The sequence below is a fragment of the Crotalus tigris genome, unplaced genomic scaffold, assembly GCF_016545835.1.
Source record: "Crotalus tigris isolate CLP2741 ecotype Arizona unplaced genomic scaffold, ASM1654583v1 scf7180000017733.2605024, whole genome shotgun sequence".
Classification (NCBI taxonomy): Eukaryota; Metazoa; Chordata; class Lepidosauria; order Squamata; family Viperidae; genus Crotalus; species Crotalus tigris.
Genome location: NW_024096600.1, coordinates 264,333 through 287,097, shown reverse-complemented (window position 1 = coordinate 287,097; position 22,765 = coordinate 264,333). Strand labels below are relative to the sequence as shown.

General features: G+C 36.1%; 1 protein-coding gene across 2 annotated transcripts in view; it reads left to right on the top strand.

The window, feature by feature from the left end:
• CHN1 (chimerin 1) overlaps window positions 1-22,765 on the top strand; it is a 121,364-nt gene that overhangs the window by 29,167 nt on the left and 69,432 nt on the right. The window contains exons 2-4 of one of the 2 annotated variants that reach the window (XM_039339310.1): window positions 12,729-12,767; window positions 14,205-14,358; window positions 18,013-18,068. Coding sequence is in view for 1 of the 2 variants with exons in the window: in XM_039339308.1 (XP_039195242.1) it covers window positions 12,729-12,767; window positions 18,013-18,068 (95 nt within the window). In the remaining variant the exon portion in view is untranslated. The remainder of the gene's footprint in view (window positions 1-12,728; window positions 12,768-14,204; window positions 14,359-18,012; window positions 18,069-22,765) is intronic. The other variant, XM_039339308.1, reaches the window with a different exon arrangement.

Here is a 22,765-nt window from a genome sequence, read left to right as displayed (position 1 = left end):
TGGACAACGTTCCTCCAGGTCTTCCTGTCCTCTACCATCTTCTGGAGTCCATTCAAATTCACACCTACTGCTTCAGTGACTCCATCCAGCCATCTCATTCTCTGTCGTCCCCTTCTTCTATTGCCCTCAATCTTTCCCAGCATTAGGCCCTTCTCCAGTGAGTCCTTCCTTCTCATTAGGTGGCCAAAGTATTTGATTTTCAACTTCAGGATCTGGCCTTCTAAAGAGCAGTCAGGATTGATCTCTTCTAGGACTGACCGGTTTGAACGCCTTGCAGTCCAAGGGACTCGCAGGACTCTTCTCCAGCACCATAGTTCAAAGGCCTCAATTCTCTTGCGCTCAGCCTTTCTTATGGTCCAACTTTCACAGCCATACATTGCAACTGGGAAAACCATGGCCTGGACTATACGCACTTTTGTTGGCAGGGTGATGTCTCTGCTTTTTAGTATGCTGTCTAGATTTGCCATAGCTTTCCTCCCCAGGAGCAAGCGTCTTTTAATTTCTTGGCTGCAGTCCCCATCTGAGGTGATCTTGGAGCCCAGAAAAATAAAATCTGTCACTACCTCCATTTCTTCCCCATCTATTTGCCAGGAATTGAGAGGGCCGGATGCCATGATTTTGGTTTTCTTAATGTTGAGTTTCAAGCCAACTTTTGCACTCTCCTTCTTCACCCGCATCAAGAGGCTCTTTAGTTCCTCTTCACTTTCTGCCATTAGAGTGGTATCATCTGCATATCTTAGGTTGTTGATATTTCTCCCGGCAATCTTAATTCCAACTTTTGATTCATCTAGCCCTGCCTTTCTCATGATGTGCTCTGCATATAAGTTAAATAGGCAGGGCGACAGTATACAGCCTTGCCGGACTCCTTTTCCAATTTTGAACCAATCAGTGGTTCCGTGTTCGGTTCTCACTGTTGCTTCTTGACCCGCATATAGGTTTCTCAAGAGACAAATGAGATGGTCTGGTACTCCCATCTCTTTAAGAACTTGCCACAATTTGTTGTGATCCACACAATCAAAGGCTTTTGCATAGTCAATGAAGCAGAAGTAGATATTTTTCTGGAACTCCCTAGCTTTCTCCATGATCCAGCGTATGTTGGCAATTTGATCTCTAGTTCCTCTGCCTCTTCGAAATCCTGCCTGTACTTCTGGTAGTTCTCGATCCACATACTGCTGGAGTCTAGCTTGTAGGATTTTAAGCATAACTTTACTAGCATGTGAAATGAGTGCAATGGTGCGATAGTTTGAACATTCTTTGGCATTGCCTTTCTTTGGAATTGGAATGTAAACTGACCTTTTCCAATCCTGTGGCCACTGTTGAGTTTTCCAAATTTGCTGGCAAATTGAGTGTAGCACTTTTACTGCATCGTCTTTTAAGATTTTGAATAGCTCAGCTGGAATACTGTCACCTCCACTAGCTTTGTTGTTGCTCAGATTTTCTAAGGCCCATTTCACTTCACATTCTAGGATGTCTGGTTCGAGGTCAATGACCATCTCATTGTGGTTATCTGGGATGTTAAGCTCATTCTTGTATAGTTCTTCTGTGTAGTTTTGCCATCTCTTCTTAATCTCTTCTGCCTCTGTTAGGTCTCTGCCATTTTGGTCCTTTATCATGCCCATCTTTGCATGAAACGTTCCCTTCATATCTCCAATTTTCTTGAAGAGATCTCTGGTCCTCCCTATTCTGTTGTTTTCTTCTATTTCTTTGCACTGTTCATTTAAGAAGGCATTCTTATCTCTTCTAGCTACTCTCTGGAATTCTGCATTCAATTGGGTGTATCTTTCTCTTTCTCCTTTGCCTTTCGCTTCCCTTCTTTCCTCAGCTATTTGCAAAGCTTCCTCAGACAGCCATTTTGCTTTCTTGCATTTCTTTTTCTTTGGGATGGTTTTAGTTGCTACCTCTTGTACAATGTTGAGAACTTCCATCCATAGTTCTTCAGGCACTCTGTCTATCAGATCCAGTTCCTTAAATCTATTTGTCACCTCTACTGTATATTCATCAGGAATATGATTTAGTTCATACCTGAGTGGCCTAGTGCTTTTCCCTACTTTTTTCAATTTAAGCCTAAATTTTGCAACGAGAAGCTCATGATCTGAGCCACAGTCAGCTCCTGGTCTTGTTTTTACTGACTGTATAGAGCTTCTCCATCTTTGGCTGCAGAGCACATAGTCAATCTGATTTCTATATTGACCGTCTGGTGATGTCCATGTGTAGAGCCGTCTCTTGGGTTGTTGGAAAAGAGTGTTTGTTATGACCATCGTATTCTCTTGACAAAATTCTATTAGCCTGTGCCCTGCTTCATTTTGTACTCCAAGGCCAAACTTGCCTGTTATTCCGGTTATCTTTTGGCTTCCTACCTTAGCATTCCAATCCCCCATGATGATAAGGACATCATTTTTTGGTGTTAATTCTATAAGGTGCTGTAGGGCTTCATAGAACCGGTCAATTTCATCCTCTTCAGCACCAGTGGTTGGGGCATAGATTTGGACTACTGTGATATTGAATGGTTTGCCTTGGATTCGAATTGAGATCATTCTGTCATTTTGGGGATTGTATCCCAGTATTGCTTTTCCTATTCTTTTATTGACTATGAAGGCTACTCCATTTCTTCTGAGGGATTCTTGCCCACAGTAGTATACCTGATGGTCATCTGAGTTAAATTCACCCATTCCTGTCCATTTTAGTTCGCTGATTCCTAAGATGTCGATGTTCAGTCTTGTCATCTCTTTTTTGACTACGTCTAGCTTGCCTTGATTCATGGATCTTACATTCCAGGTTCCTATGGAGAAAAAATCTTTACAGCATCGGACTTTCCTTTCACCACCAGATATATCCACAGCTGAGCGTCCTTTCGGCTTTGGCCCAGTTGCTTCATTCTTTCTGGCGCTACTAGTACTAGCCCTCTGCTCCTCCCCTAAAATTATCTGTTATTTAAAAAAGCCAGCTGACTCTAGGCAGTCGCAAGGAGTCAACATTGATTTTTAGGGCACACATACACACATACGCGCGCGCACACACACACACACGTTGAATTTGCAAATTAGCAAATCAAAGCAGTACCTTTGGAGTTGTGCCTATTATACGTACATACATACATATATACGTAGGTCTTTGGTTATTCGGATTTTCTCCCACGTGTCTTGGTGACGTTTCGACGAAGTCCCATTCGTCATCTTCAGGCTGGTGTTTTCGGCTTCGTGCTTCTAGAAACACCAGTGTGAAGATGACGAATGGGACTTAGTCAAAACGTCGCCAAGACACTTTCAATTTTACGCGGGAGAAAACCTGAATAACCAAAGACTTACATACAAACACCTGCGAAAACCTCAGAAAACAAATATATACATACATACATATATATACATACATACACACAACATATGGACATATGTACATGCATACATGTATATGTACACATACACAAACAGTATGTGTTGCTCTGTGTATTAATCCTTTCTGCAGCAAGACTTGCCATGGGCTTCATGCAAAAGTTGCAAAGAATGGTAACATTTTATTTACCCAATTCCTTTCAAAGTGTTTAAAATATTTTATCTTTTTAACAATCTTGGGGCAATAGGTAGCTTAGCTTAAGAATGACTTAACCAAGATCCCAAAGTGATCTTTCTGGTAACTGAACCCAGTTATCCCCTAGCCAACACTTTCGCATTTATACCTTATTGGAGAATTATAATGAAAGACATAAAATTACTCATATTTTGCTACCTGACTTTTGTAGGAAGATTTTATTTTTCTCTCTTTGGATGCCAGATTGGAGGAGACCTCAGTGCTCATTTTTCCTTATGCTCAGTGAGTTTTCTGTTGTCTCCAGGTACAGCTCCAGATAATGTAACTAAAATGAGAAGAATATAAGAAATGCTGAATTTTCATAAGACATCACTATAGATTTAAAGTTCCACAAGATGGCGCTTTTCATCTTCCAAGCTTATGAATGTTCACCAGAAATACTCCATTCAAAGCAGATTAATACATATGTGAATAAGATTGGCTAATCATATATGCACAATACAAACATACACATGTATATTACATTCACACCTATGTACATTGCATATAGATACAAACACAGAGCTAAATGAAACACAAATGATCCTGCTTAATATTTTTTTATTTTTTTCTAGCAAGTCATGTTATATGCTAATGATATTGCATTGTTTATTTCTGAACTATTTTACTTTAATGTTAACCTTAATGCACTTTTTAAATGCGTTTGGATAAATTGCAGGACTCTGTTAATCGGTCTATGTCAGAATTGATGACAATGATAATTGCTGTATTCTTATATTAAGGATCATATTTCTATATATGCTGAAAGTATTAAACATTTAGATATTTCTATTCTATATAATATTCCCCAAATAATTAAATAAGAATTAAATATTGATACTTTGTTACATTTATATTTATAGATGGAAATTTTTAAACTTCAGCTTTTGAGGTAAGGTAAATATTCATAAAGTGAATGTTATTTCCAAAGTACTTTAATTTTTAAATGGAATTCCCATCCATATTTAACTGACAAATACTTTAAAAATTATAAATTTCTATTGGCTACTTCATTTCCAAAGATATTGCTGATCAAGAGTTAGGTGTCAATTAAAGACAAGAATATGTTTTTTCAAATTTTGAATTATATAATTTGTTTTGGATTGCTTCATTCTTTATAAATTCTCTGTCCTAGGCCCTTTTGGAAGAGTCATACCTTTACATCTTTAGTTAACTGGTCTATTGGGGTTCAGGATATAATAGTTTAGATATAACTCATTTCATAATTACACTAATTTGAATTTTCTATTATAATATTTCTGGAAAATCATTTCAATCCTTTTTTTTCTTACTAAATTGAAGTTATAAGGTAATAATAGACCTCAGAACTGGTCTTTAAAAAGCAGTTATATGCAAGATTTTGATGGATGCTGAAATTTTTTACTTTATATTAATTACTGAAGGGTAATGATGAATATTTATTAAAGGTCAAATATATTTATCCTTTTGCTGCCTACAGGTAATTTACAACATCTACTGACATCTTGATTTGGTCAGGATTTTTAGATTCAGAGGTACTTAAAATTATTAGAAGTATAATCTTATGAGATTAAACGTTTCACAATCTTTATATATACTTGGTATCAATAAATCAATTTGATTTGCAATTTCAAAGACTGGATGGCATAAGCAATTGAAGATCTCTATTATGTCTAGAGAATGGGAGACTTTTTAAAATTCTGAATCAAAAATTTTAATAGTTCTTAGTCTAGGGCTTTTTCTATAAAAATACTGTTTCAAACTTAACTGAATTCCATTGCATTTGTACAAAGAAAAAATGATTACATTACATTATTGGAAATGCCATGAGAATAATGCATCATTCAAATGCATGATTTTTATAAGATACTCTGAGAAGAAGTCATATGTATTAATTTGATATTTTCAGATATCTACTGTCTGAAAATTCTTAGCTAGACAAAGAAAATAGATTATCTGCATTCTTCTTGCTGTTCTTTAATATTGAAAATATGTATTTATGGCCTCGGTGATGTGTATTTGCAACTTATGAACAACTTGCTGACACATTTAGACTACGAATGGGAACCATTAAATTTACTGGTTATCAGCCTAGAATGTGTGTGTGTGTGTGTGTGTGTGTGTGTGTGTGTATGTGTGTGTGTGCGTGCATGAATTATGAAACCTTTTATTATTCAGGCCGTACAATTTGTTCTTCTTAGTGTAATTAATCATTTGGATAATCTCCAATGTGCAAAGGTGATAGAGACATTTTAGTAGGTCTGACTAGATCACTTTATGTGGCCTTAGCAAGTGCCAGCAGCCCCTGAGTGATCTGGTTTTATTATTTTCCAAACTAACTACTGTTAGGTTTGATTTGTAATTGGATGGAAAGCTACTGGAAACCCTAGGGCTATAGGCTAGACCAGGAAATTGACAATATATCTTGGAAGAAGATGGTGGCAAGTCCCTTCTTTATGTTTTCCAAGAAAACTGCATGGATATGTCCATGACATTACCAAGATTTGAGCTTCATTTGAAGTAGTATTTACTTGTTATTAGGTAAAGAGTGTAAAAAGTTTATTTAAAAAAAAAACTTGTGCCTTTGAGTCAATGTTGACTCCAGGTGATTGCCTAGACAAGTCCTTGAAGTTTTCTTAACAAGATTTCAGAAGTGGTTTGCCATTTCCTCTCCCTAGGATTGAGAGAGTGACTGGCCCAAGATCACTCAACTAACTTCATGTCTAAGGCAGGATTAAACTCATGGTCTCACAGTTTCTAGCCTGGTGCCTTATCCAGTATGCCAAACTGGCTGTTTGTGAGGACAATTATTTGGCTTCCGTACAAAATTATTTTGTATTTTTGACAACAAATAATCTGTTTCTTTCATTTATGATAAATATGATAGTGTAAATTCTAGTCTAGAACTTTTTGTTGTGTCTTTTAAGATAATGCACTCCTAAATAAAGTTTGCATTCCTACTGTAAATACAACGTCCTGAGATCTAAATCTGTGCTCAGTACAGATTAAAATTTGTTTTAATTACTGCAGGGTTGGAATTGCATTTTAATTGTTAAATGTCTTGAGAGAGGCTTTGTTCTTTTGCGTGGAATGTAGGAGAAAATATTTAAAGTGTATTCCTAATATCTGATATTATATTTCAGTGTCTTAAAACTTGGTCCTTCAAGTTGCTTTTTTTCTTTCATTATTATTTTAAATTAAAATATATTCTAAAGAGGCATGCTTATTTTTAATCACTTTGGAAAAATTGAAGAGATTATTGGTCTACTTTATATTCTAGCCAGTAAAAATATAGCAAAGCGTTTACAGTCTTTACAGTTTAAATGCTGATGCTGTATGATATTTGTTAGCACAGAACATTCCAATATTGTGGTCCTCAGTATTAAAAAAATTACATATTTATGCTTTAAGATGCAAACAGGGAGGGAGGGAGGGAGGGAGGGAGGGAGGAAGGAAGGAATTCTATATTATTGCATATTTAGGAGTCCTAGTAATTAAAATGCAGTATTGCAAGCTAACTTTGACCACAGTCTGGAATGTAATCCTGACAGGCCCAAGGTTGACTCAGCCTTCCATCATTCCCAGCTTGGTAAAATGAGGACCCAGATTGTTGGGGGTAATATGCTGACTCTGTAAACTGCTCAAAGAGTGCTGTAAAGCATTATGGAGCAGTATATAAGTCTAAGTGCTATTGCTATTTAAATTGCTATATTAAGAAATGAATAACAAACCAATTTCATATATGTTTACCTAGCAGTAAGTACTATATAATTTCATGAGAGTTATTCCCAAAGAAAATCTTTATCAGCCTCTCTTAAATTTATGAAACCTAAAGTGACCTCAGAAAACAAGATTCTGCAAGATTGTACAAGGTACGTTATAAAAACAATTTATACCCTTCATATGTTATTATCTGTAGATGTCTACATTTTAATCAGTTAGCAAAAAATAATTTAAAATGTTTTATATTTAGTTATTTCCATTGTAGTAATGTAGATTATTGTATATGTCTTTCAGGGTGTAAGTCACAGCTTTCTTGAGACTGCAAAGTTTAATTTCTTTGCTGGCATGCATTAAAACTCATTATTAACAAAACATGAATATTTTTAGTGCTTCATGTATAATGTATTAGAAAGTCCTAAACAAAAGGGAATATGTTTTCTATTAACAGAACCATAAATCAATATCAGATTAAAGAAAAGAAATAGAATAATTCAGATTCTGAATAGTTTAAATAAAAGACAAAAGTTTATGTTATGGTCAGCTTAGAAAACATTGGTTCATCAAAAATATGTAAGGATGTTTCCTTAAAATTTTACGTAAATCCATATCATTTATAGTTATTTATCTTTGTATTTTTAAATTTCAATAAAAATATTATTATGGAAAAAGTCCAAGCTGGGCATAAACAAAATGGAGGCTGTTTGGAAAGAAGGTTCTTTACTGAGTTGCAGAACCAGACAGAAATGTGGTTCTGGGGCAGCTGACCACATGGAGCTGGGAGTGGTGGGTTTTTATACCTTGTTGGGCTTTTGTGTTTGGAGTTGTTCCTGTTCCTGTGGCATGAACTTTGACCTGAGGTTCAGTGTGGCCTTTTGGTATTCTGATGGTGGTGGGTTAATCCCATTATGTCCTAAAGGTCATGTCCTGCTTCCCTGGGACTGTGGCTGATGGCTAGGTCCTGTGTTGGATTTTTGGGTGAGGGGTTGCTGGTTCTAATTCTATCACTCTGCTATTGTTAACTATCAATTTTGCGGCAAGGGATTTCAAAATATTTTGTCTTGAATGGGCTTTTGCCCGCTAGTATTTGCTCATGACTGGGGCCTCAGTCTTTCTGAATGGGATTATCAAATCTGGATTTCTACAGAGCTGGCCTGCTTAGTTTCTGCTTGGGGCTATTAAGAAAAACTGGGCCTGCTTTTCTGCCTTCTGATCTTAATCCTTTGGGGAAATATAATAATCTGCCTTTTTAATATGCCCCCAAATATTTCCTTCTTTGGGGTAGGGTTATCACAGTCTGATAACATCTGAGAGGCTACAGATTCCTCATTTCTACTTCAGGCCCTTAGTTTTAAGAGTTGTGATACATCTGTGTCCCATAACATATTCCCTTTGCATTTAGAGATTGGATTATGGTATCTTTCGATTCACTAATCAGGTCCTGAATTATTGCTGGTATTTATTTTGGTTTGCCCCATGAGTTTAAAAGAAATAAAAATAAAAAATAACAATTGTTGTCAGAAAGTCTTTTAAGCAATATCTGGGCATTGATTTTAGGCTTCGGAAATCCCCTTACCAGTTGTTGATGTATTTTCAGGATCACAGGGAAACACCTGAGATGATCTATCTCAGTATCTATCAGCAGAATGGGGAACATCCCTTCCTCGTTATTTCCTTAGAATTAGTGGACTTTACAAAACAGAGAGGGGAAAAAAATCAGAAGCAGAGAGGCAGCCTGATTCATCTAGTGTTGGATTTTATTTCATGAAATCTCTGGTTAGGTGTTTACTGCTCTGGTGACTACAGTATCATATGATTTACAATATTTTATGATGAGAAAATGATCGTTGTCTCCTTTGCTGTTTTAATCACAAGCACACAAGAAGTAACACATGGATTGTTTCTCCATATCTGTACAATAGGAGTTTTTTTCCCCTGTAGTTCTGCTGTGGCTTCATTGTTTTTAGCTAAGGAAAAAAAAAACTTGGGCCTGGAACAGGGGCCTGACACCCAATCTTATCTTTCAGCTTTTCCTTTGCATTAGAATATGATATCAAGCTTAAAATAGAATTCAAAAATTGTATCGTTATCATCTGTAAACAATAATCCTTTAAAAGAGTGCAAAAGCAGTACAGTGACAGCTTTTTCACTTAGCTGTCACTGATATATGTTTACTAGATAATGTTTGGTATTTTGCTCCCTAATGTGGATGGCCCAAGGTTATATAAATAACAGTAAAGCAGTAAAGTATACAGGCAGTATTATAAAACAAAACATTTCTAAACACCTGCATAGCATAAATCATGGCTTACAGCAGCTGAATTTTAAATATTACATTATATGCAAAGTTTCCCTGTTTCTTTGTTGAGATTTAATCAAGATGTTTGACTTTAGTGAAAAATAGTCTTGTTTTTCAGTCAAGTCATCTTCATTTCTTTTAATGAAGATGCATCTATAGTGTTACCAGTCCAGTCAAAAACTATTTGTAATTTTACTGTATCTTTATTCAGTTGAACACATGGTTCTCACATACAATAATTTATTTGAAAATGAATTTCAGTATACATATGTTACTGGTAAAGAGAAAAGTTCTGCAAAGCTGTTATCTATGGAAGCTTAATTAGGAACCATTCACGTTTCATTAAATATAAAACTTGGTTGATATGTGCATACATTTTTCTTGATGATCTTTGGGTTAGGTTCATTGTGCAAAATAATGATTAGTTTAACCATGATTAAAATGACCCAGATAGCAAAAATGACACAACGCATCATTTATCAACCACACTAGCTGGATTCATGCAACACACTAAACTGAAACTTGGTAAACTGTACCAATAAAAGAGAATATTTGTAGTTCAGGGTTGAAATGAGTAGCCCTTGGTGCTCTCTGAGCTTGGTTGTTTTCTTGCAGATGTTTCACTACCCAACTAAGTAACATCATCAGTGCTAGTCAAGCTAGCAGGTATAGTGTATTGTGTAAATCTAGCAATAGAATGAAGAGTATCCTATTGAAAAATATTGCATCTGATATCAAATGAATATGCCAGTCATAAAATATATGCAATGGTACTTTGTACATATTAAACAACATATACCGCAGCAGTTAGTGAATGGTGAATAGTGTGTGTGATTTGATTCTGGGATCAACAGGTATTTCCCTTGAAATAAGGGAATACATATCAAAGATGAACAGCCTCCTTTCTTAGACTGAAGTAGAGGTCAAAAAAGCAAAAACAAAGGTAGAGAGTTTAACATTTAATTTCACTTATGGTCAGAGAAATACATAGAGAAGTAATCAACAAGTTGCTCCAGAAGTTGAGTTTCTAGAGACTAAATGTCACAGTCGAGGCAAGGAAGGGTCAATCTATCAGGAACATCTATCAGGTAGTCAGCACTTAATATCCAGTAACACCCAGTGACATGGGACAGGTTAGATCAAATCTTGAATATTGTGTTCAGTTTTGCTCAGTCCAGTATAAGAAGAATGCTGAGGAACTAGAAAGAATAGAGGGAAGAGTGAAAAAATGGCTAGTGCTTGGAAGCTAAATCTTTTGAAGGATTAAACATGATTTATTTAACCTAAGAAAAGAAGGCAAAGGGGAAACTGGATAGCAGCCTTCCAAAACTTGAAGGGAGGAGGATGTGAATGTATAAAGTTTCCAAGGATAAGACATGAACCAATGAGTGGAAGCCTTAAAGAGGCTTCTGTAAAGCCTCTAAGCTGAAAAATATAGAGGAATTTCCTAACTACGACATCTATTAAGCAATGGAGTAGCTTGCCTCCTGAGGTTTTGGGTATTTTATCACTGAAACACCCACTGGAGGTTTCCAAGCAAAGATTGGATAGACAGTTGTCTGAAATAGGCCCTGGCTTTTTGGAGCATCTTGCCCATTGAAATGTGATTGGCTCTCATTCTCCTAACTTTCCATAAGAGCCTAAAGACCTGGTTCTGCCAGTTTGCTTGGGGGCCCCATGGGGGACTTTCACACTGGAGGTGGTTGATTGACTAATAGCAATTCCCACCCACCCCCCATGTATATTCTCCTCCCTTCCTCCCCATCTTTAGTTATAACTCATATCTTATTGTAATTTTAATGTGATTGTGTGTATTTATTCATATATTTATGGTTTCATTTTAATGTTGTAAGCCCCCCAGAGTCACCTTTGTGGTGAGATGGACGGCAAACAAATTAAACAAACAAGCAAACAGATAATATAAGTATTCCTACCTGGGCAAGCATTAGAAGACCTTATGATTCCAGGCTAGCCAGAGATTTACCTTTCCAAGGCATTTTCTGTTGGGGAAAAAAGGCATTTATGCCCTATATCTGTTATATGAATTGGTGGGGGTTTGCAGCTGATCAAGGGACTTTTACTCACCTTCATGAAAGAAACATATGTGGGGCCATAGTTAAAGGTTCAGGTATTCCTCGGTTAATGTTGGAAATTAGGACCAGAATTTCCAAAGCTAAGCAATGTGGTTGTAAAGCACAGCACTAAATGAGTGCCTTGCTTAACATCAGCAGTTTCGCATTCCCTATTACCATTGTTTAGCAAGTTTCTGTGTTACTGTTAATGCACTGTGACATGGTCACCATTTGCCACCTCCTGCTGGCTTATCTATTGGCTTAGCTTGTTACAAGCTGGTAGTGAAGATCACAGTGATCAGACGATTGTGGAATTACTCCAGTGTTGTAATTGGGAGCTGGTCTCATGACTGTAAGAACACTGAGGTAGCCACAACTTCAAAGACTAGTCATAAGTACTACTTGTTCAATGATGCCCTAAGTTTAAATGGTTACTGGATGAATGGTTGTAAAGAAGTGCTCATATCAGTAAATAATGTCACTTGTAAAAGGTAACTTTGGCAAAGTAGCTGCACAAAACCTGTTAAAATTGGGTTCAGTAAAACAGCATGTAAGATAAAAGTATTATGAGTGTTTCCGATTCTGGTGTGGAAGAAACATTCAAGTTGTCTAATGTTCCATTTATTTCAGCCAATGTATGTGTGAATAAGGTAAATGCTGCGTTTTATTTTATTTTATTTATTTTATTTTATTATTTTAGGTTTTATTTTATTTTATTATTTATTTTATTTTATTATTTTATTTATTATTTTATTTTATTATATTATATTATTTTATTATTTTATTTTATTATTTCCTTCTAGTCCTTGTTGACTTCTGGCAACTCCCTGGAAAAATCCCTGCCATAGTGCTGTCATAATGATAGTTTTCCTTTTTTTTTTTTTTTTTTTTGGTCTTTTCCCATTTGAAGTACTAGATTTAGGGTTTTCTTTAAATGGGCAAAATGGATGACTTTAGATAATCAGTTTTAAAAATGAAGTTGTTAAATGAATCTAAATATTTATTCTACATATAAATCTGCTGAATGTTAATTTTCTTTCTGTTTCATGTTTTATACAAACTATCCGTCTTCCTGCTGTGTTTTTTCTCCCCAGATACTGATGAATACAGGCCACCAGTTTGGAAATCTTACTGTGAGTATTTGATTAGATGTTATCACTGTCTACCCCATTCATAAATCTACCACCCATGTTATGAGGAATGAGGGGGGGGGGTTAGCTTTTTTTTTACTCCGTTTCTCACTATCAAACTATCTGCCTTATCAAACCTAAGTGTTTCATCCAGTTTCCACCTGAACTTGTAACAGTTTTTCAAGCCTCACTCGATTGCTTCTGTGCCTTTCTTTGAGTGTAACTCCTATTTTGCACATATGGTTCTATGAAAAAATAATTGGACTTTTTGGTTTTCCTAAATTTTTGCATTTCTTTACCACCAGATATTATTGCAGCTTCTTGTAGGTCCTAGTGATATATAAGGGGTCAGTGAGGACAAATATCATCAAATTTTAATGCATGTTGCATTTGGAGCTGAGGTCAACTAATTTGTTGATATGATTCTGGTTATATTTGCTTCCCTTACGCAGAACCTATCAAAGGATTGTCAGCTGTCTGACCATGGGATTGACTAAAAATTATTATATAACAAAGAAAACTATATCAACACATGTTTTGCAGCAATGAATTGTTAATATTGTAGATTATCTATTTTTTTTATAAATGGCAAGGGAAAAGATTTTCAGACAACATAGGTCACTTTTTAGAATTGCTTAGTTTATAACATATTTCCCAAGCCCTTTTCTCTCCCTCTTAAAAAAATGCATTCACATTGGTTCATCATGCTCCAAATGCAATTATAGAATATTAAATGCAATATAGAACACATGTGGGTTTATGATCAATTCCTGAATTATATTTCTAATAGCAGAGTTGTTATAAATAATTGAGCTATCTCTGAGGTTTGCACAAAAAAATATTTTGTTATTGTATTAACCTTACTTTTAAGAGGATCAGTTTCAAGCTGTTAATGTAATTCTCCCTTGATTTACAGAACAGGACCTTTAAACTCATTATCATGCTCATGTAGGTAACCTGTGAGATTGTTTCATACAATTCAGTTACTGGCTAAGGCACCACAGATAATTCTTTCAGAAATTCTTCATGGAACCTCAGAAGCAGCAGTTGCATCTGGATCAAATAATCAAAATAACAAAATTTTAAGTTGAATATACTGTTGATAAACCCTCTGGGGCAAATCAAATTTGGTTGGTTTTTTTTTCATTTTGCAAAAGTTTTAGCACCCTTAGAACAATCTGGATACAAAATAATGAACTTGTGAGAAGCTCAGTTTACTCCAAACACACGTTTAGATAAATGGACTGAAATCACTGAAAAAGCCAAAGTTGTGTTTAACTCACTGCCCTGTCCCATAAAGGCCATATATTTACCCTGCCTCTCCTTGTTCTATAAGCCTTGCTTCTGGTGGAACTTGTGGGGAAGGATAATATAATACTAAGTATGCATCTTTTTTATATAGTGGTATTATTTGTTGTCTGTAAATTAATTTTGGATTAGTTCCTGGCCCTATTACTTTGCCTGAGGAAATGAAAATAAAAAGAAGAATGGGGGTCTTGAAGAGGAAGAACAAGATTGATAACATCAAGACATCCTGTGAAAAAGGAAAAGCCTCAGAAATTGTGCTACACAACCCAGGTTTTTATAGTTAAATGTAAGCGGAACTTAGAACAATTAAAAATAAAAATAAAAGCACAGTTATTTGTATTAACTGAAAAATGGTGTTGTATAACAAAGGATGCATCTATTTGAAGAAGTAGATGTGGTAGGACATTTTCAGTTTTTTCATTCTAGTGTATTTGATTCAAATAAGTACCAAAATCCCAAGATTTATCTATCATTATCAGAGTTGAATTAAACTCGAGTTATGTCAGTTCTGCACTGACATTTATGCAGTGCCAACCTTTGTTTTATTTCATTTGCACCCAGTTTCCTTTTGCTGGAGTCTCAAAGGAACGGCCGTACCTTTAAGAATCGTCTGCCCACAGCTGCTCTTCCATAATTGCTATTGTCAGAACCTTTGTCTGCTTCAGAGCTTAAGGGTCCCACTGTGCAGGTTTTAAGTCATAACTTACTCCATCAGTCACTTGTCATATGCCAAGCCAGTTATTTAATATAAAACCATTAACACACAAAGTGACTTGAAGCAGGCTTTTGTCTTCAAAACGATGATTAAATGATAAAAATTGGCACTCATTGTGTCGCTTATATTAAAGCTCATTAATCACAACAGCCATACATCCTGCAGTTGTCGCCTAGAAATGCATGCCTGTTATCTCCAGTTGCAAATAAGAATAATAAATGGCTGAAAAATAACCTTTTGCAAAGAAAGTGCATGCATGTTCATTTTAGACTATATACCACCTATACTCTAAGGATGTTCGGTTTTTATTATCATGACATCTTGCTGGCAGCTAAAAGATACTATTCCTTTGTGTGTGACTATTTCCAGTTCTCTTAGATTTATAAAGATTTGTGGTGATGCAATTAACCTGTTCAGAGCAGGTTCTAAACGGTGAATAAGAACCAAAGAATGAATTTTCTTTCCTCCTTTGTAAAGAACACAGTCATACTAAACCAAATCAAATCAAATTAAGTCTTTATTATAGTAAAAGACCAGCCTAAGGAAGGTGGGTACAATCAATTATAAAGCATCAGAATAATTATAAAAACCTGAAAGATATAATATAGAGAGTATATATATAAAGATGAAAGTCTAAAAGGAATCTAAAAGGAGGGGTAGATAGGTGTAGGAGGGCAAAAGGTTAGTTTGTGGCAAACTAAATCTATCATAGTACTCTGGAATAATGAACTAGATGCTCATTACAACTAGTTTATGGCCCAAGCCTTCACAATGGATTTTAAGCCTGTTGTATCAGGGTTGGCATCTGAAAGTAGCAGGAAAGGGCATCATTGTCCTGTGTGGCCTGCATATTTATGTAATAATGGTGAGATGTGTCTAGTATGAATGTCTCTGTAATACAGGGGCTGAAGAAACACATGTTCTGTTGTTTCTGTCTGTAGTCACAAGGACGTTGTTTCTCTGGTATGGAAGGCATGACTTTATGCTAAAATAAAAGACTTCCTGTAATTAGGATCTTTGAGTTTAGTTAAGTATGTCATAGGGGAGGCAGACTAGCTTTTGGATTCACTGACAATAATGATAGGGGACCTAGCTAGATCCAGTTGGCACTGCGTGTCCACTGTCCACAGTTAAATGAGTGCTTTGGCCTAGTCATATCTCATGCTGAGTAGAAGACCTGGAGAGAAGCCCAAGGATGAGATGTTGCTACTGTCTTTTTCTATGCAGCCTGAAAACCATCCCTCATAGTTTGTGGGACAAAGTCAAGGGGAAAAAAAGGATAGTTGAAGCAATAGTTGTATATGATCACCCATACTCTAGCCTCAACTTTAATGAGGCCTATATCTAGTCTCAGGATGGCATGAAAGACACATTTTTGGGATTTGAAAGACCAATCTTAGAAATTTGGATTGAAAAAGTGTAATGATTCAAAATTAGAGAAGAGACCCAAGGGGCACCATAAAGAAATTGTATTATTGGCTTGGTTTAGAACAGGGGTGTCAAACTGCCGGCCCGTGGGCCGGTTTCATCATACCGGAGCCGCGCCCACCACATTGCCGCCAATGGCAAAAAAAGCTCCGATATGTCGCATGACGTCACATGACGTCGCGAGTTTGACATGTCTGGTTTAGAATAATTTCAGTGCTACAGGTATATAGTGACCACCTCTTGTAAAGCAATTTAAGGATGGCGGATTATTTCCTCTGTATATTTTCAACAATGTGGTCCCCTTTGGGTTTCCTACTGTTGGCAGAATGGAGGAGTACTCCCAGGTATTTGAAACAGGAGAGTTGCTCAATCTTAAGAGCATCTATGATGTATGGTCTTGGGCCTTTTGGCAAATTCTTTGATTTTACTTTTCTGAGTTCTAGCTGGTCTTCTTTCCAATATTGTATTAGTGCTTTCAGTGCTCTTTTAGGGCCAGTAGGTGTTCTTGAAAGAGTTGCTGCATTGTCTACATAGAGCAGAATATAAATGTGTCTTCCAGCAACTTTTGGAAAGTAAAAGTTTATATTGGAGTTGATATAGAAATTGAATAAGAGTGATATAGAAATTGAATAAGAGTGGGCCCAATATTCAGCTTTGTTTGATGCCTTTCTCATTTCCAGTAGCACTGGTGAGATGACCTGGGGTTACATCTTATTTCAAATGAGGTACCTCAGGAAGCATAGGTATTAGATGAAATAAACATTGATTAGGTTAGCAGGTCTCCAGTTTTTCCCATAGTTTAGCTTGAGATATGGAATTAAAAGCTGCTTTGAATCTATGAAGGCAACACAAAGGGAAGTTGTGTTGCAGAAGGAGCATTTTTCAATGAGTTGTTGGAGTACTAGACACTGATCATAGTGGATTGGCCTTTCCTAAACCCAACTTGCTTTCCAGCCAGTTGTGGAATTTCTGTTGTAGCTGTCTTGCATAGAGTTTGCTGATTGTATTAAGGTCTATAATTAGTCCCCAGTCCTTAGGGACTCAGGCATAGATGTCAATGGAGGTAAAGAATGAGGCCGTGTGTGTGTGTGTATGTGTCCAGAAAGAGAGGCCTATCCCCAACATTTGTCAGTTAGTGATACCTATTATCCAGGTGTGATATGAAATACTTTTTCACAAATTTGAAGCCATACTACCATGACATTGGTGACATTTGCTGTATCCCTAAGAGGGAGCTCTATAAAGCTCCAGCATGGTCATTGCGTTTGTTTTATTTGAAAGTATATTCTGTCTCTAGTCATCTCTTAACAATAAGCTGCCACATGCTAGGAAATGTTTTACTCTCCCGTTTGTGTGAGGAAGAGCTGGTTACTTACTACTAAGATTCTCTGAAAAATCTTTAGTGCACTTGTGCTGTGCTTCCCTGCTAAATATGAGCAGAGCTGTATGTTGCGATGTCCAAAGTATTAATCTCAGAAAAACTAAGAGGAATGTGTGCTATACAGTAGGGAATAAGGATTCAGTTCTGGGAAAGGTTCCCAACAAAACGTTCAGCTCTAAAACGTTGCAGCAAAAGTACTGCACAGATGCAGATTTCCATCTGTTCACTACATAGATCACTTGAAAAATCTCACTTACAGGTAAGGAACAACTTCTTTGGTTATTGTGTCCCTTTATACAGAGAGATTCTTCTTCATTAAATAAAGAAAAAGGAAACTTATCCCAAAACAAGTGCTTGATTTAAGTTCATATCTGTGTTAAGACTTGAAGTGAAAACTCTTGTTTACCTTTTCTTAGTGTATCAGCTACAGCAAGAAGCTCCACATCCTAGAAGAATTACCTGCACATCTGAGGTAGGTACCAAGAAAATAAGATATTGCAGGCTCATCGCTGTGATAGTTATTACTTTTGTTTGTTTGTTTGCAATCATAGTTCTACTAGATCTTACAAACATTAAATCCTTTTTCTCCCCATTTTTTCCCTGTACCCATTTTAATTTCCACAATTCTTCATAGTAACACTATGTTGGTCATATTGTGAGAAATAGAAATAGTGATTGCTCAGTGCAATTTGGAAGAGTACCGGAAGAGTACCAGCTAGATAAACCTGCCATCCTGGAGTACACATAGTCCTTGACTTACGACCATAATTGAGCCCAGCATTTCTGTTGCCAAGCGAAACATTTGTTAAGCGAATTTGCCCCATTTTACGACCTTGCTTGCCATAGCTGTTAAGTGAATCACTGCAGTTGTTGAGTCAATAGCACAGTTTGTTAAGTGAATCTGGTTTCCCCATTGATTTTGTTTATAAGAAGGTCGCAAAAGGGGATCACGTGACCCCAGGCAATTGCAACTGTGATAAATACGAGTCAGTTGCCAAGCGTCTGAATTTTGATCACGTGACCATGGGGACGCTGCAACAGTGGTAAGTGTGAAAAATGGTCGTAAGTCACTTTCTTCGGTGACCTTGTAACTTTGAACAGTCACTAAATGAACTGTTGTAAGTCGAGGACTATCTGTATTAATATCAAAGAACACTCTCAATATCATCCTGAAAGGATCTGATGCATAGCAGGATTGCTGTAAGAGAAGCAGCAAAAGTTCCTTCTTTTAAAAATCCTGACTGCTTGTTTTCAGAAACCAGTCCTTTTTTCTCTGATATCTTCAATATATATGGGAAAGTGAATAAGAATGATGCTTGCTATTGTGTGGGTTTTTTTAAAAAAATTCTCATATAAGTATCTATTAATTTTGAGGTTTTTTGTTATGTTTTTTTAATTATTGTTAACTGCCCAGAGTCACTTGTTTGAGATGGGCAGCTTTGTAGAATGAATGAATGAATGAATGAATGAATGAATGAATGAATGAATGAATGAAATATTTTTCCCTCTCATCTCATTAGATCTAAATTTACTACAAAAACTTTAATCATAAACTTGCTTGTGGTTTATGTCAGCAGCTTCCTTTCCTTTTTAATATTATCACTGTACCTTTTGTCAGATGTCACACAACAGTTTCGACCCACAAATCTATTATGTAGTAAGTAGCTGAATCAGAAAGTAACATCAATTTTAATTTTCAATATGTTACATTGAAAGTTTGGATTTGTTATAATGCAGCTGCTATTCATATGAGTAGGTATTGAAAATGATTAAAGTTTTAGTTTTATTGCAATACCTCCACCATACACCCAAGAGAAGAGGAAATTAATCTTCAAAATGTGTTTGTCATTTTGACATGGCTTAAATACTGGGTGCAGAGTACTGTCATGGTTTTAATAGCTTATACTACTTAGATGCCAAACGGGATTAATTTACTGAATTAAATAGGAGCTTCTTTGTGCAGTTCTTCCAAATACACCATAAACCTTTAGAATAAAGAATAAAACACAAGTAAATATGAAATAGCCCCATGCTTTTAAAGAAAGCCCAGGTTGCTGCCAGCATTGCAAACATTTTTAATATTTCTCCAGCAAATATTTATTCCCATTCATAAAGATTAAAAGTGATTAGAACAAATTAGCAATAATAGTGGGTTCCGCAAGATACTAAGCTTCACATGTAACATACTATCTTGCTCACTCTCATTCTGAATTTAACACATTAATAACAGTTTAATAGGAATTCATCACAGTAACCCAAGTGGTTTGTATTCATTATTTTCAACTCAGGTTAGCAAACATATAGGCTTTTGTGTATATGATCTTAGCTGTAATTAGACTGATATGTATCAGTCTTCCTTCATATAAGGAAAGGCTGCTGGAATTGGGTATGTCTAGTTTAATGAAGAGAAGGACGAGGGGGGACATGATAGCAGTGTTCCAATATCTCAGGGACTGCCACAAAGAAGAGGGAGTCAAGCTATTCTCCAAAGCACCTGAAGGCAGGACAAGAAGCACCGGATGGAAAGTAATCAAGGAGAGAAGCTACCTAGAACTAAGGAGAAACTTCCTCATAGTTATAACAATTAACCAGTGGAACAACCTGCCTCCAGAAGCAGTGAATGCTCCAACACTGGAAGTTTTTAAGAAGAGACTGGACAGCCATTTGTCTGAAAAAGTATAGGGTTTCCTGCCTGAGCAGGGGGTTGGACTAGATGACCTCCAAGGTCCCTTCCAACTTTATTATTATTATCAATCATCGCACAGTCAGCCAGATGTTCAGACTGGATTTGGCATTTTGTCTACCTATCGAGTCCTTACCCAGGACCTGGGATAGGCAGATGTGGATGTTTGATGGTATTACAGATATCGTCGCAGGATGGAAGCAGTTCCTAATAAGGCGCCTTTTGCAATTGACTAATAGCGAATTTGTCAATGCCAATGGTGTTCAAGTGGTGCTCCAGTTGTTTTGGGATTGCACCCAAGGAGCCTATGACTATTGGTACTACCCTTGCTTGCTTTTCCACAGTCTTTCTATTTCTATTTGTAGGTCTTTGTATTTTGTTATCTTCTCCAGTTCTTTCTCTTCTATTCTGCTATCTCCAGGCACTATTATTATTATTATTATTATTATTATTATTATTATTATTATTATTATTATTATTATTTACTCCTAGATGTTGGTTTCTGATTTCCTTATTTCAGAAGTTCTACTGAGAAGATGGTATTTGGCTCTGGTCAGTCCATCAGGAATTACATCAATAGTCTTGTTCAAATAGAAGGAGGGAGGCAGATTCCATCTGGGAAATGAATTATGGACAGACCAATTCCTGGTCAAAAACACACCTGCAGGAATTATATCTGTGCACACTACTGCATAAATCAGAGGTCTTCAACCTTGGCCCTTTTATGACTTGTGGACTTGAACTCGTGAATTCCTCAGCCAGTGTGCCTCTCTGAGGAATTCTGGGAGTTGAAGTCCACAAATCATAAAAGGGCCAAGTTTGAAGACCCCTGGTATAAATAGAAGCCAGATGATGTATGTCTTATGACCAGTTAGATCTTCAGTGACTAGGAATTGCAATAATCTTATGATCAGTTATAGTTGTTAATGCCTCTGTCCATAACTAAAATGTGGTAACTTTAAATATTTAACCAGGGAGAGAAAGAGAAATGTGGGAATGCAGCAAAACCTTTGATAATAGAGTTTGTGATGTTTTCATGGACCATAGAGATGGAATCAGAAGCTTTTTAATTACTATATGAATGTTTGCTTTTCCTCTCTTGTCTATCTGCCATTTTCCTTTGGAGTACCTTTGCTATTATCCTGCATCTTTCAACATCAGTTTTACTTATCTTTTGTAGAGACTTTCTGTGAGATCATTTTTTTGGTGTCTTCTGAAGCTTCCTGTACATATCCTCCTGTCTCTTTTTTTTTAATCAATGATTATAACAGACATCTAACATGGAAACATATAATAATTATTTGATTTTTGTTTTAAGTGATAGAACTAATTTTAAAAATACATGAAATTTGTAGTGGTGGAAGCTGATCACCATTTATAATATATCTTAGAGACACATTATCAGCTGCAGTGAAATTATAAAGTTGTTTTATGAGGTTTTAACGAAGTGTGATATTTGCTGATACCTTGAAGTGAAATGAAGCAAAATCAGTTCTTATTTGGGTATTTACCAGTGGATTTAATGTTCATTCCTATTGTAGTGTAAAGTACACAGAGGCGCCACTAGGTTGTGGACCTTGATCGTAACAATGTCAACTATAGTTGTAAAAAGGATATACAAAAAGGATATCCAAAACATGTTAAGATGCAGTTTAGAGTAGCTTCAAAAACCAGGGCTTCATTTTATTTCTGATTCATGTACACTCAGTCCCTTAGGATTGAAGTCAGGAAAGCAATTAAATTCATACTTATTCAGAAATTGGATTTGTGTATGCATTAATCTGGAAGGGCCCCTAAATATTCTCAAAAGCAAAGCAAAGCAAATTTTGAAAGATACCACTTGTTTTTGGCATGTAACCTCTAAATGTTAAAGACTGGGGTGGTCTCACAAATAACAGTTCAGAATGTTTCCTGTTTTCTGCTTTTAAAACATCAGATTGTCACAAGTGAAGGAAATTTTAAAACAACAGTTCCATAGCTGTCAGTATATATATATTTTTTCATTTATATTATACTTGTTAGAATATTTCAGGAGCTTTTGTGCTGTGGAACTAAATATTCTAATTTCATCCAAAAGTTCCCTGAAATGAGCTTTTATATACAGTATGTAAGACTAAAACCATATCCCAATCTTTTTTACAAAGAACATTTGTAATACAAATCAACATCTAGAACATTTTGCATTAGGTAATTTGCATTAAACTATACTCCAGGAAAGAAATAGAATTTGTATATGTACACTTGAATTTGACTGCCATTTAAAAAAAAAAAAAACTACTTTGCAATCCTGAATCATTCTGGGTAAAGATAAAATAATAAGCAGCGTTCTTCAATTTCTCTGACAAACATACTTGGCCTTTTTGCTTTGCTTTTTCGACCTTTCGCCTGGCAACTAGGATTCTTCTTAGAGAGGGGTGAGTTAGCACTGTCTTCTCAAAGAAATTGAATAGTTCCACTGTGTAAATATATTGGACTAATAATGGAAC